The 17986-nt window shown below is 41.4% G+C and overlaps 1 protein-coding gene across 2 annotated transcripts in view; it reads left to right on the plus strand.

Annotated features, from left to right (window-relative positions):
• lck (LCK proto-oncogene, Src family tyrosine kinase) overlaps positions 1 to 17271 on the plus strand; it is a 130143-nt gene extending 112872 nt beyond the window's left edge. For both annotated transcript variants that reach the window (XM_048558350.2, XM_048558351.2), the window contains exons 12-13: positions 11121 to 11252; positions 14178 to 17271. In XM_048558350.2, the coding sequence (XP_048414307.1) occupies positions 11121 to 11252; positions 14178 to 14380 (335 nt within the window). In that variant the 3' untranslated portion in view covers positions 14381 to 17271. The remainder of the gene's footprint in view (positions 1 to 11120; positions 11253 to 14177) is intronic.
• Positions 17272 to 17986: the final 715 nt, after the last annotated feature.

The following is a 17986-nucleotide window of genomic DNA, read 5'->3' on the forward strand; positions in this document are numbered from 1 at the left end:
TTAGAGACACCACCAAATCACCCCCACCACCCTCTTCCACCCATTGCCTCCATGATTCACCCCAGCCAATTGAGGGTAATTTGCTGGTCCATGATAATTTTGTTCCCATGCTGACATTTACCAAAAAACAAAACATTGAATGTATACATAGTTGCATGCTCCCATGTTATTTTTTTCTTTAAATATTTGCAGTAAAACTAGGAAAAATTGAAAAATCTCAAAATTAATGCTATCTCAGTTTCTTGCAGAAATGTAGCCACATTTATCAGAAAATAAACTACAGCAAGTGTGACAGCTGTGTGGTGAATTATCAGTTTAACCCATAGCCATGCTTGGTCAGGAATTATTTCCCAGCTGAGAACAAATGAGAATAGAAATTGCATTATCTTCTACGCTGTTCTCTGCAAGATTTGAGAGTTGTCATAACTCCCTTTGAAACAAAATAAGTTGACAGAGAAATGCAGAGGGATTTTACACAAGTGTTCATCAGTCCTCCAGAAAGTAATAGTTTGTGGAATGTTATCCCCACAGACTGATAACAGGGCTTCATATTTTATCTTCAATCATTCATGTTTGAATAATTACCAGAGTATGTCATTTCAATGCTGTACCCGTGATAGATGTATGTGTAAGACAAGGAACAGGAAATCAGACAATGTGGGAAAGCACAGATACACTGTGTCAGAAACCACTGATAGCTCTTCGATACAACATTCTGGTAAAGGTCTTAGGATCCAACTACAGTGTAGACATCCAGCTATATACCCTAAAGCACATGGTCAGGTGGGACATATTGCTCAGGGCAGTACATTATTTTTAAAACATAGAACATAGGACACAGGTCGGTGCAACATTGAGGGCTGAAGGGCGTGTACTGCGCTGTAATGTTCTATGTTCAATGTTCTATGTACAGCACAGTACAGACCCTTTGGCCCACAATGTTGTGTCGACCTATTTATCTGACTAAAATCAAAAAGCCTGCAATTTCCTATCCCGTTCAGACTTTCTCCATTTCTAGCAAACCTTACAATGTATAGCATGTAGGAACTGTACAAGAAGTCTTTTTGTGCAAACTTTCTGGAATAGCTTCACATAGGAACAGAGGAACTGGAGCAGGACTATTGAACCCATTAAACCCTCTCCACCATTCAGGACAATTGTGGCTGATCTTTGGCCTCAGCCCCACTTTCCTGCCTGCTCCCATATCCTTCAATGTTTTGAGACACCAAAACCGAGCTTCCAGCTTACCATACTTTCAAAGATGCAACATCCATAACCCGCTTGAGTAGAGAATTCCAAAGATTCAAAAGCTTTGAAATGAAGAGATTTCTCCTGATTTCTGTCTGAAAGGGTTTACCCCATGGCTCTATATGGCCCCTGCCAGGAGGAACAACCTATCAGCATCTAGCCCCTGAATCCAATTCACAATCTTGTATGTTTCAATGAGATCACCACTTATTCTTTGAAACGCCAAAGAATTCAGTTCCAACTTTTCATTTGGACAACAATTTCTTTCCATTGACTAATCTAGCGACCCATAGCTGTATTGCTCCTGCAATTAGGTCCTTCCTTAAATCTGGAGTACAGCATTCCAGCTGTGCTATCACCAAAGTCCCTTACAAATGTAGCAAGATTTATTTATTTCTGTATTCCAATCCATTTGCAATAAAGTCTTACTAGCCATTTGCTGTCCAAAATATTTGTATCTGCATACTGAAATTTTGTGTAACTTATACCAGGACAGCCAAACCTCTGAATATCAATATTTACAAATCTCACAAACATTTTAAAAATGTTGTTTTTCTATCTTTATGAACAAAGTGACTGACTTTACACTTCCTCTCTTTATACTTCATCTTACACCACCTTGTCCAATCTCTTAGCCTCTCCATATTCCTCTGCAGCCCCTCTTTATAGTCCACACAGTTTGTATTCTGTCCTAGTTTTACACTTACACCAAACTTAGATACATTATTTTGATGTGTCATGTACATCATTAAAATAGATGCAGCACTCAACCATTCACTGCCTGCCAACTTGAAAATGCTTTATTTATCCCTGCTCCCTGCTTTCTGACTGTTAACCAGTCCTCTATCCATGCTAATGTGTCACAGCAACTCCATGAGCCCTTATCTTTTGTATTAACCTTTCATGTGGCATTTCATCAAACATTTTATGACAATATAGATAAAGTGAGAGGTGGAAAGTTTATCAGAGATATGCGTGAAAAGTTCTTTACGCAGAGGGTGGTGAGTGCCTGGAATGCGTTGCCAGCGGAGGTGGAGGATGCAGACACGATAGTGTCTTTTAAGACGTACCTGGACAGGTACATGGATGGGCAGGGAGCAAATGGATACAGACCGTTAGAAAATAGATGACAGGTTTAGACAGAGGAACAGGGAGCGGGCGCAGCTGAATACGTGGCTACGCAGCTGGTGTAGGAGGGAGGGCTTCAGATATGTAGATAATTGGGATGCCTTCTGGGGAAGGTGGGACCTGTACAAGAAGGACGGGTTGCATCTGAACTGGAAGGGGACCACTGTCCTGGGTGGAAGGTTTGCTTGAGTAGTTCGAGAGGGTTTAAACTAGTATGGCAGGGGGGTGGGAACCTGAGCTGTACACCAGAGGTGAGAGTTGATGCAGGTGAGGCAGTAGCAAGAGGTAGACCAGCTAGTGGGAAGGATTTTCCTGGGAAGGAACCAAGGGATCGGTTAAAGTGTGTTTGCTTTAGTGCAAGGAGTATCAGGAATAAAAGTGATGAACTTAGAGCATGGATCAGTACCTGGTGCTATGATGTTGTGGCCATAACAGAGACATGGGTTTCTCAGGGGCAGGAATGGTTGCTGGATGTTCCAGGGTTTAGAACATTTAAAAAGAATAGGGAGGGGGGAAAAAGAGGAGGGGGTGTAGCGCTGCTAATCAGAGAGGGTACCACAGCTACAGAAGCTTCCATTGTCGAGGAAGATCTGCCTACTGAGTCAGTATGGGTGGAAATTAGGAACAGCAAAGGAGTAGTCACCTCGTTAGGGGTTTACTACAGGCCCCCCAATAGCAGCAGGGAGATTGAAGAAAGCATAGGTCGGCAGATTTTGGAAAAGTGTGGACGCAGTAGGGTTGTTGTAATGGGTGACTTTAACTTTCCTAATATTGATTGGAACCTCCTTCGAGCAGAGGATTTGAATGGAGCTGTTTTTGTAAGGTGTGTTCAGGAGGATTTCCTAACGCAGTACGTTGACAGGCCGACGAGGGGAGAGGCCATTCTAGACTTGGTGCTCGGAAACGAGCCGGGGCAGGTATCAGATCTTGTGGTGGGAGAGCATTTTGGTGATAGTGACCATAACTGCCTCACATTCTACATAGCTATGGAGAAGGAGAGGATTAGGCAAAATGGGAGGTTATTTAATTGGGGAAGAGGAAACTATGATGCGATTAGACATGAGTTAGGAAGCATGGACTGGGAGCAGTTGTTCCATGGTAAGGGAACTATAGACATGTGGAGACTGTTTAAGGAACAGTTGTTGGGAGTGATGAGTAAATATGTCCCTCTGAGACAGGCAAGAAGGGGTAAGATAAAGGAACCTTGGATGACGAGAGCGGTGGAGCTTCTTGTGAAAAGGAAGAAGGTAGCTTACATAAGGTGGAGGAAGCTAGGGTCAAGTTCAGCTAGAGAGGATTACATGCAGGCAAGGAAGGAGCTCAAAAATGGTCTGAGGAGAGCCAGGAGGGGGCACGAGAAAGGCTTGGCAGAAGGATTCCGGGAAAACACAAAGGCATTTTACACTTATGTGAGGAATAAGAGAATGATCAAAGAAAGAGTAGGGCCGATCAGGGATAGCATAGGGAACTTGTGTGTGGAGCCTGAGGAGGTAGGGGAAGCCCTAAATGAGTTTTTTGCTTCTGTCTTTACGAAAGAAACGAACTTTGTAGTGAATGAAACCTTTGAAGAGCAGGTGTGCATGCTGGAATGGATAGAGATAGAGGAAGCTGATGTGCTGAAAATTTTGTCAAACATTAAGATTGACAAGTCGCCAGGCCCGGACCAGATTTGTCCTCGGCTGCTTTGGGAAGCGAGAAATGCAATTGCCTCGCCACTTGCGAAGATCTTTGCATCCTCGCTCTCCACTGGAGTCGTACCTGAGGACTGGAGAAAGGCAAATGTAATTCTTCTCTTCAAGAAAGGAAATAGGGAAATCCCCGACAATTATAGACCGGTAAGTCTCACGTCTGTCGTCTGCAAGGTGTTAGAAAGGATTCTGAGGGATAAGATTTATGACCATCTGGAAGAGCATGGCTTGATCAAATACAGTCAACACGGCTTTGTGAGGGGTAGGTCATGCCTTACAAACCTTATCGAGTTTTTTGAGGATGTGACTAGAAAAGTTGATGAGGGTCGAGCTGTGGATGTGGTGTATATGGACTTCAGTAAGGCATTTGATAAGGTTCCCCATGGTAGGCTCATTCAGAAGGTCAGGAGGAATGGGATACAGGGGAACTTAGCTGCTTGGATACAGAATTGGCTGGCCAACAGAAGACAGCGAGTGGTAGTAGAAGGAAAATATTCTGCCTGGAAGTCAGTGGTGAGTGGTGTTCCACAGGGCTCTGTCCTTGGGCCTCTACTGTTTGTAATTTTTATTAATGGCTTGGGTGAGGGGATTGAAGGATGGGTCAGCAAGTTTGCAGACGACACAAAGGTTGGAGGTGTCGTTGACAGTGTAGAGGGCTGTTGTAGGCTGCAGCGGGACATTGACAGGATGCAGAGATGGGCTGAGAGGTGGCAGATGGAGTTCAACCTGGATAAATGCGAGGTGCTGCATTTTGGAAGGTCGAATTTGAAAGCTGAGTACAGGATTAAGGATAGGATTCTTGGCAGCGTGGAGGAACAGAGGGATCTTGGTGTGCAGATACATAGATCCCTTAAAATGGCCACCCAAGTGGACAGGGTTGTTAAGAAAGCATATGGTGTTTTGGCTTTCATTAACAGGGGGATTGAGTTTAAGAGTCGTGAGATCTTGTTGCAGCTCTATAAAACTTTGGTTAGACCGCACTTGGAATACTGCGTCCAGTTCTGGGCGCCCTATTATAGGAAAGATGTGGATGCTTTGGAGATGGTTCAGAGGAGGTTTACCAGGATGCTGCCTGGACTGGAGGGCTTATCTTATGAAGAGAGGTTGACTGAGCTCGGTCTCTTTTCATTGGAGAAAAGGAGAAGGAGAGGGGACCTAATTGAGGTATACAAGATAATGAGAGGCATAGATAGAGTTGATAGCCAGAGACTATTTCCCAGGGCAGAAATGGCTAGCACGAGGGGTCATAGTTTTAAGCTGGTTGGTGGAAAGTATAGAGAGGATGTCAGAGGCAGGTTCTTTACGCAGAGAGTTGTGAGAGCATGGAATGCGTTGCCAGCAGCAGTTGTGGAAGCAAGGTCATTGGGGTCATTTAAGAGACTGCTGGACATGTATATGGTCACAGAAATTTGAGGGTGCATACATGAGGATCAATGGTCAGCACAACATTGTGGGCTGAAGGGCCTGTTCTGTGCTGTACTGTTCTATGTTCTATGTTCTATCTCGATTGGCGCAGCTTGGAGGGCCGAAGGGCCTGTTCCTATGCTGTAATTTTCTATGTTCTTTGTTCTTTGTTCTACAACCATTGGTTCTCCATTATTCTATTGGTTACTATCATTGGAATGAGCTGTCTGCTCACTTTATTTATGTTGATGAAATAAATGGCCACCAAGGCAGTGATAGTTTTGTGTTTCTTTGCATAGTCTTAATTTCTTTCAGGGCACAAATCCCAACAAAATTTAATGTTGAGATTATTCAGCAAGTTCTAGGTGGTTGTTATTGATATCGATAACACAAATAATGAGCACAGGTAATACCGCTCTAAACTTGCACTCCCTTTTAAAGAATTTAGTTTCTCTTTGTGTATATTTACACTGTAACTGCAATTCCTTGGTGAACTGAAATTGCTTTGCAAAAATAAATGTGGCCAGAATCAGTGGTCATATTTAACTCTGCCGTTGAGTCTCGCTGCTTCAGGAATGAGTCCCTTTTACAGCCGTCAATTTACCTGAGCTACACCTGCAATGTTGCATTGTGTGGATTAGCTGTAGCTGCACTTGATCAACTCCTGGAAACACGTTGCTAATTGAACTGTGTGAGCGCCTTTCATGATTTCAATTTTTTTTCTTTACGGAAACGCTATGATGGCCATGCTGAAAACAGATGAAAAAAATCCTTTTATTTAAAAAAAAAGTTAATCATTTTTGCAACTAAAAAAACTCTATCCCTTGACTAGGAGTGGAATAACACCCTTCTCAAATTCTGGTCCTTCTTGCCACCAGTTATTTCCATTGCAGAAGGTCTGCAATTGCTGTCTCCATCCTCCGTTATGGAGCATGAAGATAAGGCACCAGCATTTCTGCTGCTGATGGCTATCCACTGATTGCAGACAGAACATGCAAGTGTGTGATTATTGGGCGTGCACAGAATGAACTTCGACTCTGATTAGTTTGTTTACATTGCAATGATCCCAGTTTTTGGTAATACTGGATAAGTTGGACCTCAGAATGAAATGTGTAGTTAGTGTATCTGTTAGACGCTGAAACATTGTCACTCGAGGCTGCAGATTTTTCAGAGCATAAGGGAAGAGGAAAACATATTAAGCAATCTAAATATAAATGATGGTTAGCAAGATCTAAGACCCACAGCAAAACAAGGTTTCAACCTATTTCCTGACACTATCTGTTACAGAGACACAAGTCTGGAGAAATGACACCTCTGTCTCAATTCCTTAGTTGCTGTGTAATTGATTCCTTACAGTTTCTTCGCTGTGGATTGTGGAGACTATTCAGTATGTTCTTTCCAATATGCTGACGTAAGCTTCTCACAAATCCGAGAAATTTGCACAGCTAATGGAAATTACAGCTGGATTGGGAATAATTGAATAAATCTTTTAGACAGCCGTCACAGACAAAAGATCACCTCCTGGGTCTTATAGTTCTATAACTCCATAACAAAATTATACAATAAAAATAAGTCACTTTAATGGACCATTTTAAAATTAAGCATCACAACTTTTATTTAGAAAATGAAAAACAGCTAAGGCCACTCATTTCATTTGAAGTACCCCCAGTCCTCTTCAAGCAATAAGTAGATGACAGTAGGTATGTTTAAGGAACAAGGTAAAGTCTTTGTTATCATCGCAATGAACATACACCCTTACAAAAATGAATCAATTAACACTGTTATCACCAACAGTAGGTACAGACTGTTTTTCACAACCACATTCCTTCAGTGAGGTTGCACAGCTGTTCTGGCAACAGAAATCCTGCTGGACCATTGAAAGAAAAAGGGAAGAAGAAGCGCAAGTTAAATGTGGAAAAAGATCATATGGCTTCTGTTATTCTAATCAAATGTAATATTTGCTGTTGGTTTCCTCAATATTGAAATATTAAAAATTATGTACAATTTAGCATTTGGACAGCAATGGCCCAAAGAATATAATGGAATAGTAATTTGGTTCAGAGTGCCATCTTGTGGCATTGTTTGGAAAACAGGCCATTTCAACCTCAAACCTGTCCTACTATTCCATATGATGCTGTCAAAATTTTAGAATCATAGAATCCCTACAGAATGCAAACAGGCCAATCGACCCAACAAGTCCACAATGCCCCTCTGAAGAGCATCCCACTCAGACCCATTCCAAAAGTTTCCGTGTCTAACCCAAACATCCCTGGGTACTATAGCATGGCCAATTCACCCTAACCTGCACATCCCTGGGCACTATAGCATGACCAATCTACCCTAACCTGCACATCCCTGCGCACTATAGGACCGTTTAGCACGGCCAATCCACCTACCATGCACATCGTTGTGACTGGAGGGAGGAAACCCACACAGACATGGGGAGAATGTGCAAACTCTGCACAGGTAGTTGCCTGAGGCCCGAATTGAACCTGGATCCCTAGTGCTGTGAGGCAGCAGTGCTGATCACTGAGCCACCAATGTGAATTGCAAAATATTCTTGCACAAAATGCTTTTCAGGGCTTTAGCAGTTAAATATGTTTCCTTCGTACTTAACTCTCATGAACGTTATTATATTTATTTCTTCTCCTCCTTTTGCCCCTCGTGTAGTGATTGTAATTAGGTTGGCCAGGTGCACTGCATAGAGTACGGGTTCCCTGTTTGGGGTGGTTAATCTGATCCAATCAGGGAGCCTTGGCTGACAGATAAGAACAAGAGTGTCTGCGATACTGTTCACTCTGAGAGCTGGCTCTGATGGAGCTGGATCAATCTCAAGGACTCTCTATTTGTGAATAAAGGGTGACTTGGTGATGGGCTACTGGCATCTGTAGAGTTATTTCACCTTAATTGTTCAGTATTTTTTGGGATATATTGCTTGGAGTGGCATGGAATATTTGGGATATATGATAGCATGTCCTGATGTCAATAGAACTACAGAGACTGCAGATTTTAATAGCCATCTCAAAATTAGTATGTTTGCTATTTCTTACCTCATAAGTCATACATTATAGTAAGGAATTGTATTTTTATTTTGTTCCAGGATCCTGATTACCACAGGTGCCACTCACTAACCAAATCCTTACTGTCAATTAAGGCAGGAATCCTTAGCATAATCTGCCCACCAGTCAGTGCTTTGTTGGCATGAACACATTTTACAGAACAGTCAATAAATCTCCAAGGAATCCACCAGCCTGTCTATGAGAAATACCACCCAAAGGTCTCAACCTCAAATCTATTCTGAACTGCACAAGAGAAAAGCCCTTACATGAAGTGGGACTCAACTCTAGCCCAGTCAGAAAGGAAGGTGTTGGCCTAGTGATATTATCACAACACTATTATTCCATAAACCTTCATAAAATTCTGTGGAGCTGGGTTCAAAACCAGCCATGGCAGATGCTAGAAATTGAATTCATTTAGTGTCTGGAATTAGAATTCTAATTAGATGAAACCATCATCAAGAAAACCCATGGGGTTCACTAATATCCTTCAGGGAAGGAAATCTGCCACGAGCCTGGTCTACATCTGACTCCAGACCCGTAGCAATGTGGTTGATATTAACTCCCCTTTGGGCAATTAGGGATGGGCAGTGAATGCTGGTCCAGTCAGTAATGCCCACGTCCTGTGAATGAATTTTAAAAAAAGATACAGACCAACCAAATTGCCTCACGATCAGATCACTCCATTTGATAGATCACAAATTAAATTTGTGCGCATACAAATATGCAAATGAGGAAGTAGGCCTTTCAGCCCCTTGAGCCTGCTGTACCATTCAATGAGATCATGACCAGTCTGATAACTCTCAACTTCATGTTCCCCACTACCCCGACAATCATTCCCCCTTTTGGTTATCCAGCTCTGCCTTAGATCCAAAGATGCTGCTCGCACCACCATTTAGGAAGAGAGTTGCAAAGACTCACAACCATTTGTGAGAAAAAAACTCATCTCTCTTTTAATACGGTCGCCCTTGATTTTTACAGAGTAGCCGCCAGCCCTAGCTTCTCCCACAGAGGGAACTGTCCTCTCTACATCTATTAGGATGCCTTAGCATTTTCTGTGTTTCAGCCAAAGCTTTTAAGCTCCAGTAGATACCAGCCCAATCTTTCTTCAACCCACCCAGTCCAGGTATTGTTCTGTTTTACAGCCCATGATCATTTTGTTCAAGTTAATGTGTGTATCTGAGGTCAGATGGTGTCCCCAGAATTGTATGAGTAATTGTGTAACATCTTTTATCCTGTTTAAAAATGTGAACTCCTGAACAAGGGTCTGTTCACCCACAGTCCCGCAGTGTTGAGGAGGGAAGGATTTATTCACTGAAACTAAGGAGGTTGTAGGGTAGTCTAATAATTCTGATGTGATAAATGCTGCAAGAATGCCAATAGCCAATAACATTTAGTGATTGGATAATCACAAAGAAAGCCAAAGGGCAAGATAGCAAATAGTTCTTCCTTGAGAAGGTTGTTGTTTATTTATCTAATAGTAGCCAAAGCATCACTAGCAATGGCTTCAATTCCTGATCCAGTTTTCTTACTGCTAGTGTCCCTAAAAATTAATCTTTAGCCCCCGCACACATCTCTTCAGGTGTGACCTATGTTGCTTTCCAACTTTCTCCAAATCTTACATGCATATTGGAAATAAAAAATAGCTGCCACCACTCCCAGATTGAGGTGCTTGGAGTAGGGTTTTTTTTGTTGTTTGACGTTGCAATCTGTAGTTGTGAGTGATATGAGGACATTCAATGGGCAATGACATTAATCAGGTGCAGGCATAGTACTGGGTGATCACAGTACCCTGCATGTGAAATACATGCAGTATCCAACTGTCTGCAATAAACTATTGGCTATAAATCATCTTGACTGTGTCATTGGTCATTACAAATTGATCATATTGATCTCTGTGAAGTTGAGGTAATCACTGGTGACCATAGATGTGACCTGAGGGCCACAATTCACAAAGATAATCTGAGATCCCAACAGCTGTACAAGGGCACAAAGCTGATTTCTCCTCAACTATAAGTATTTGCAAACATGCTTTTAATATGCAAAGCTGCCTTTCTTGGGTGATGTGATGGGGAGACGAGGTTTCAGTAAATCTATCCGATTCTGATTGTATTTGCATGGCTTGGCTTTTGCTGCATACATTGAAATAAAGTTGTTATTTCAAACGTACATGTACAGGCATCACATAGCTCTCCTTGTCATAGTCCTCCATGTGTGACTGTGGAAGGCTACAGTAATTGTTGTCTGTGTGTGATGTTCCAAAGAATTTCCATAGCTGATTTAAAATGTTATCTGTCTCTCTCTCTACTGATACTGCCAGACCTACTGAGTTCCTTCAGCAACTTCTATTTTCACTAAAAATAAACCACCATTTAATTGGAACGTGTTTGCCAAGTTACAAACTAGACTTTCTGTTATTTCATATTTGTACTCGTTAGTTTGCTGGCCTTTCTAAAGTATGTGCTTTTCTTCATTTTGTTTGCTATTTGCATGTGGTTTTTTGTTGCCCATCCCTCATTGCCCCAGAGAAGGTAGCATTGTAATTGTTTTCTGACTCAAACTGATGTTGAACGTAGAATCTCCATCTTTTGTTTAGGAGCTAAGTTCCCCATCAAGTGGACGGCACCAGAAGCCATCAACTATGGCACATTCACCATCAAGTCTGATGTCTGGAGTTTTGGAGTGTTGCTTACAGAAATTGTGACATATGGACGAATTCCATACCCAGGTACAGTGCTTGAATTTTGGGGCTGATTTGATGCTTTGTTCTGGATATCTTTTCAAGCATCAGTCAAATTACCATCAGTGACATGTCACCTTACCTGTGCAGTAAGAAGTTTCTTTTTTTGTGTGTGTTTTTTTGTGGCAGATGTGACTGATTCTGTAATTTGTATTTTACAAAGTAGAACCAAAGACTTCATTTCACTATGTTCTTACTTAGTATATGTGCATTCAATCCCCACCTGCCTCAGAGGTGTGAATGGGATGATTTAAAAATATATATTGTGTACATTCAGAGGAAGAAAGTCATTGTTGGTCAGTTTCAGCCGCAAAGTTAATAATGCTGCCTCAACAAGTGCCCAGATCATCAAATCATAAGGTGCAGAAGAGGCCCTTCAGTCTATCAACTCTGCACCACTAAATCTAAACTAGTCCCACCTTCCAGCATGAGGCACATAGCCTTGAATGTTTTAACATTCCTCAATCTTTCAGTCTCCCAAAGCAAATTAAAGGAGAGAGTTACAATTCACAGATACTATGAATGCCAATATGCATCCTTTATTGATAGCCCACTGGTTATGTGCTAAGGTGTGATTAGCACACTCATTTTATTGCTTCAGGAAAAACATGTGTCACAAACTTGATTGAGTTTTTTGAGGAAGTTACCAAAAGCATTGATGAGGGCAGAGCATTAGATGTTGTCTACGTGAACTTTAGTAAAGCTTTTGACACGGTGCTGCATGATAAACTAATTAGTAAAGTTAGGTCACATGGGATTCAGAGTGAGCTTGCCAATCGGATACGTAACTGATTGAATGGCAGGAGTCAGAGAGTAATGGTGGAGGTTTGCGTTTTGGACTGGAGGCCTGTGACCGGCAGGGTTCCACAGGGATCGGTTCCGGACCCTCTTTTGTTTGTCAATCATATAAATGATTTGGATGAGAATATAGAAGGCATGGTTGGTAAGTTTGCAGACAACAGTACAATTGGTAGCATAGTAGTCAGTGATGAAGGTTTTCGAAGACCAAGTGGGTCAATGGATAGAGAAATGGCAGATGGAGTTCAAACTGAATAAATACAAAGTATGGCATTTCGGTACAACAAACCATTATACAATTAATGCTACGGCCCTGTGTATTGCTGAAGAACATAGGGACCAAGGAGTTCAGGCACATAGTCTTTGAAGTTTACTCACATTTGGACAGGGTGATTAAAAAGGCATTTGGCATGCTTGCCTTTGTTGCTGAGACCTTTGAGTATTGGAGTGGAAAGTCATCTTCAGGACGTATACAGGACATTAATGAAGCCTATTCTGGAATACTGTGTCCAGTGCTGGTTGCCCTGTTACAGGAAGAATACTATTAAGGTAGAGACAGTTCAGAAGAGACTTACCGGGAATGGAAGATTTGAATTATAAGGAATGGCTGGATAGGCTGGGACTTTTTTTATTGAAATTCAATAACCAAAATAATGTGAGAAAAACAATCAAATAGTTAAGGCCTGTTAAATCAATTATCCATTTTTGTTACAATGCGGTTTGAAACTGCAGTTAAACAATGTGACAGAATGAGAACTGAAGGTTTATAGAGTCATATAGCATAGAAACAGACACTTTGGCCCAACCAGTCCATGCTGAATGTAATCCCAAACTAATCTCGTCCCATCTGCCTGCTCCTGGCCACAACCCTCCAACTTTTCCTATTCATTTACTTATCTAAACTTCGTAACTGTGCCCACATCCATCACTTCCTCGGGAAGTTCATTGCACACGTGAACATCCCTCTGAGGGGAAAAAACACAAATTGACCTTCATGTCTTTTTTAAAGTCTCCTTCCTCTCACCTCAAAAATATCCCTCTTGTTTTGAAATCCCTGGAGTAAGACAGCTGCCATTAACCCGATCTATACTTCTCATGACTTTATAAAACTCAATAAGGTCACCTCTCAACCTACTGTGCTCTTTAGAGAGTCAGTGAGGACTTGTAGTGCTGAATGGCCTTTTTCCAAACTGTAGGGATTTTTTGTTTCAGATTTCCAGTATCACAGTATTATGCTTTTAGTTGTCCATGAGACACATTATATATCTATTTGAGTCTTTTCATTTAAAATGCTGTTATTCAAACATCATTACTCTTTTTGATGACTCCCAGGATGAGCTGGAATATGAGGCAGGGAGGCTGAAAACCTCTTCCCCCACCAGGTCCTGTTCTCTCAACTTGCAAATAGCCAGAGTTGCAGGGAGAACCAAGTAAATTCTGAGAGATGCTCTGAAGCCCTCCTTGAAGAATCACAGCAATGACATTAATGACTAGGAAGAACTTTCTACCAATTATTCAAATGGCAAAAACATTTCTACCAAACTGCTTCATGCTTTGAGTTCAAACATTTTATTATGAATTTGAGTACCAGCAGAGAAAGAATAAAATGGAAGGAAATCCTGCTTTGCACATCTCATTCTCACATGGGATGTCCTGCCCCTTGGGCCCAACAATCTGAAAGTTGGAAGTCGATCTGTTTGGTCACATCATGATCTATAGCAAAATGTGGGAAATGTCATCCTCAAATTGAGGGGGAGACCAATGATTTTGACTTTTCTTGATGGTCCAGTTATTCATAAACACACATTTTCTCCAGCCACACAATGGCTTTCAGAAGATGAGTCTTCACTGCAGTCAACATGCTGTAATAATAGAAGCTTATTAAACGTCACTCTGCAGCTTAACTTTTGATCATATTGAATGTTGATTATATTTTTGTTCCTCGTGCCCCAGGACCTCAGTGATCATTCAGCATGTGCTGCATTTGGCAGGGGGAGTTACTTTGACGCAGCTATTCACAATTTCACTTTCTGCCTCTGGATTTTTCTGATCTGTAATGACTTATTTGTTTTCTCTTGCAATTAGTAAATCTTCACTGCTCTCTGTTCCCTTTAGGTATGACCAACCCTGAAGTCATTCAGAATTTGGAACGGGGTTACCGAATGCCAGCCCCTGAAAACTGCACCGAAGAACTCTATGAAGTAATGATGCGTTGCTGGGGAGAGAAGCCTGAAGACCGGCCAACTTTTGAATATTTGCAAAGTGTATTAGAAGACTTCTTTACAGCCACTGAATCTCAATACCAGCAACAACCTTAGCAGTGTCTCATGCCCTGATGGTGTAAACATTATTGGGGATTTAAAAACTCTGAAAATTATTCTCCCTGGAATTGAATAGCATGAGATGGGGAAAAAATCAGATCACAGTTTGGTTGCCCAAATGCAAGGCAGCCTTAGAGTGGTCATTTTATCTGGAGGGATGATTGCCTGCAGCTCTGATATTGTTCCTCATTTCACCATGGGCATAGAGAAAGTCATTTTTTCACTAAGGTAGGGCGTTTGAAATGTACTCATATCTGCTCCAAACTCAGGTAGATATCTTTGCCATGTCTGCAGTGGAAATTCCATTTCCAATAGTTAAACAAGATTTCTGACACTTTTTATTCTTTCATGGGATGTGGGTTTTGCTTGCTGGGTTAACATTTATTATCCATCTTCTGGTTTCCTTTGAGAAAGTGGTGGTGAGCTGTCCTCTTCAATTGCTGCCATCCACTTAGTGGCCAAAGGTGTTCATTCAGTGGCCAAAAACAGTTCTGAGGGGACCCCTGGCCATTATCTCATGGATTCATTTTGTCAGGAGCACTAACTTAGACCCTTTTAAAAGATTTGTTTAGAACTCCATTCATAGGTTTCATATAACAATATTCTATCAAACACAATCAGAATGTTGATTAATTGCATGAAACATGTCTTGAGTTTAAAGCACGTCCTGGTAAATATTTAGCTCCTCGTTCAGGTTATCCATTTGGTAAAGGGTGTGCTTCCAAGGATTTAGCACCCAAGAGTCTGACTTGGATTTTCCACATGAAGTACTTATCGCAATTACTTTAAGGGTCCAATAATTGTGCTATCATCCAATTGCTTTCCGTTATTGTTCCACCTTCAAACAGAATGATTATACATACTGAAAGGAAACTGAAATTATTCAAAATAGTCTATGTTCTGGTGGCCCTGAGTCACCATTTTATTAATTTAATGTAGCAATCTTGATGAATGAAATCTTTTAACTAATATATTTACGCTACATCTTTTTTTTTTAAGATTGTGTTTTTGGAAGAATTTTTATGAATTTCCTGTTGTTTCCTTTTAGAATGAGCTCATGTCTAATAACAGGCTACTATGCATAGTATCTGCCCAGACTGTTCCCAAGCAGACCACGAGATAGAACCGCCTTTAAGCTCTACAATACAGGCCCACAGTCAATAGGTTGTAAAGACGAAACAGAAATCTCTATTTGAAGTTGTGCTACCCCATCTTAGAGTCATGTACATTCTTCAATCACTGATATGGGCATTGCTAGTAAAGCCAGCATTCATTCATTCCCTGAAGTTGGTGGTCAATTAGCTTGTGGAGCCATTAATGGGTAGGGACAACCACAGTGCTGCTAGGGAGGGAGTTCCAGAATTTTGACCCAGCAAACATGAAGGAATGTTGTTATGGATCAAAGTCAGGATGCTGTGTGACTTGGAAGGGAACATGCAGATGGTGGTGTTCCCATGCAAGTGCTGCCCTTGTCCCTCTAGTTGGTTGAGGTAACAGGTCCAGAAAGTATTACCAAAGAAACTGCAGTGAATTGCTTCATTGTATCTGGTAATGGTAGACACTGCTACCGATGTGTACTGGTGGTGGAAGGAGTGGCGGTTGAAGGTGGTAGAAGGAGTGCCAATCTAGTGGGTTGCTCCTTCCTGCATGGTATCAAGCTTCACGTATCCTTTAGTGCTGCACCCCTTCAGCTGAGTGAATTATTACAGTTTTAGCTTCTTGAAATGAAGCTTTTCCTCGACATGACCTAAAAGCTGAGTCCAGCCTGATGATTAAGAATAATAGCAGCTTCCATTATACTGGGATTGAGAAGAACAATGTGACAGTATTTTACAGGTAATGATGTTGAATTCCACACAAGACACAAAACTATTTTATCTTTTCAATGAAATAATGGTGTTAGCATTGCAGTGATATCTTTGGTTTTGATTCAGGTAATGTGAAAGGGAATTAATTGGTGGAGAAATTCATGCAGAGCAGGAAAATCTGTTGGCTTGATTTTTGAAATCTGTGCGCATTTGTGTTATGTGAAGTGAAACTGATACAGCCTTCTCTTCTTGAAAAAAGTATCTTCTATTTCCTCACAACAAAATGTCACTGTGATTGATATCAATAGACGAGGGGTACCCCTGGTGGCTCTGCTTTTCCAGTTAATGGATGTTTCCTGAGAACCAAAGGTCTCTCAGCTGAAATTGAGAGGAAAGCCTTTTTTTAAAACTTCATTGGGCTGATTGGATACCAGATTTGTGTTTTATTTTATATATTCATGGGATGAGAGCATTGCTGGCTAGTCCAGTGTTTATTACCCATCCATAATTGTCCAGAGGGCAGTTAAGAGTCAAACCATTGCTGCTGGCCTGGAGTCACATGTAGGCCACAGCAGTTTCCTTCCCTAAAGTACAGTAGAACCACATGAGTTTTCACAACAATCGACAATTATTGCATTATTTTCATTAGACTCTTAATTCCAGATTTTAATTGAATTTAAATTCCACCATTTGCCATGGCGGGATTTGAACCCAGGTCCCCAGAACATTACCTGAGTCTCTGGATTAATAAAATCCAGAAGGACTGCAGGTGTTGTAATTCAAGAACAGTTCTAAGGGCCACCGGACCCGAAACGTTAACTCTGATTTTTTTCTTCACAGATGCTGCCAGACCTGCTGAGCTTGTCCAGCACCTTCTGTTTTTGCTCTGGATTATTAGTCGAGTGACAATACCACCGACGCTTTCATCTCTTGTATAGTAGAATTTTTTTAAAAATGGCGTAAAGTATTGAATTTCTGAGCACAAATCAAAATCATTGAATTGCTTTTTAAGACAAAACATTATTCTTAACTTTGTGCAATTTATACATTCTGTAAAAATATACCGATACAGTTCATTTTGGGCCCATGGTGATTTCATATCTTCTAAATATGTTGAAATCTTGTTTTTATTAATTCATTGAAGAATAAAGTTTTGTATTCAATTTTGTGTTTGATTATTCGTTTATAATCCCATAACATTAAAACATGTGGTACTCACGGGCCACTTGCACTGACAGTGCTGTCTGTGGCAGGGTATTACATTTTACAGGCGCTCAGCTGTTTCAAATAGCAGGGAATTGGGGGGGGGTCTCACTGGCTGGTGAGTTGGTGAGAACTCTGTGTCATTTCTTTTCCAAAGAAAAGAAAAATTCCCCTCACTTCCTTGAAGTTCTTAAACCAATGGTTGTAATTCTGCGATCTTTGGCGATTGCCTCATTTACCACAGAATCCTCAGTGTGAAAGCAGGCCATTCAGCCCATTGTGTCTTTTCTGACCCTTAGAAGAGCATTCCTCCCAGACCCACAGCCCCTACCTTATCCCTGTAACCCTGCGTCTCCCATGGCTAATCCATCAAGCCTGCATATCCCTGGGCACTATTGGCAATTTAGCATGGCTAACCCACACATCTTTGGACCGTGGGAGGAAGCCAGAGCACCCAGAGGAAACCCATGCAGACAAGGGGAGGATGTGCAAACTCCACACAGGCCTGAGGTTGGAATCGAACCTGTGTCCCTGGTGCTGTGAGGCTCTGGGCTAACAATTTTTTTTCAACACACCAGATAGAATATTTCTC

This window comes from Stegostoma tigrinum, chromosome 24 (genome assembly GCF_030684315.1).
Source record: "Stegostoma tigrinum isolate sSteTig4 chromosome 24, sSteTig4.hap1, whole genome shotgun sequence".
Classification (NCBI taxonomy): Eukaryota; Metazoa; Chordata; class Chondrichthyes; order Orectolobiformes; family Stegostomatidae; genus Stegostoma; species Stegostoma tigrinum.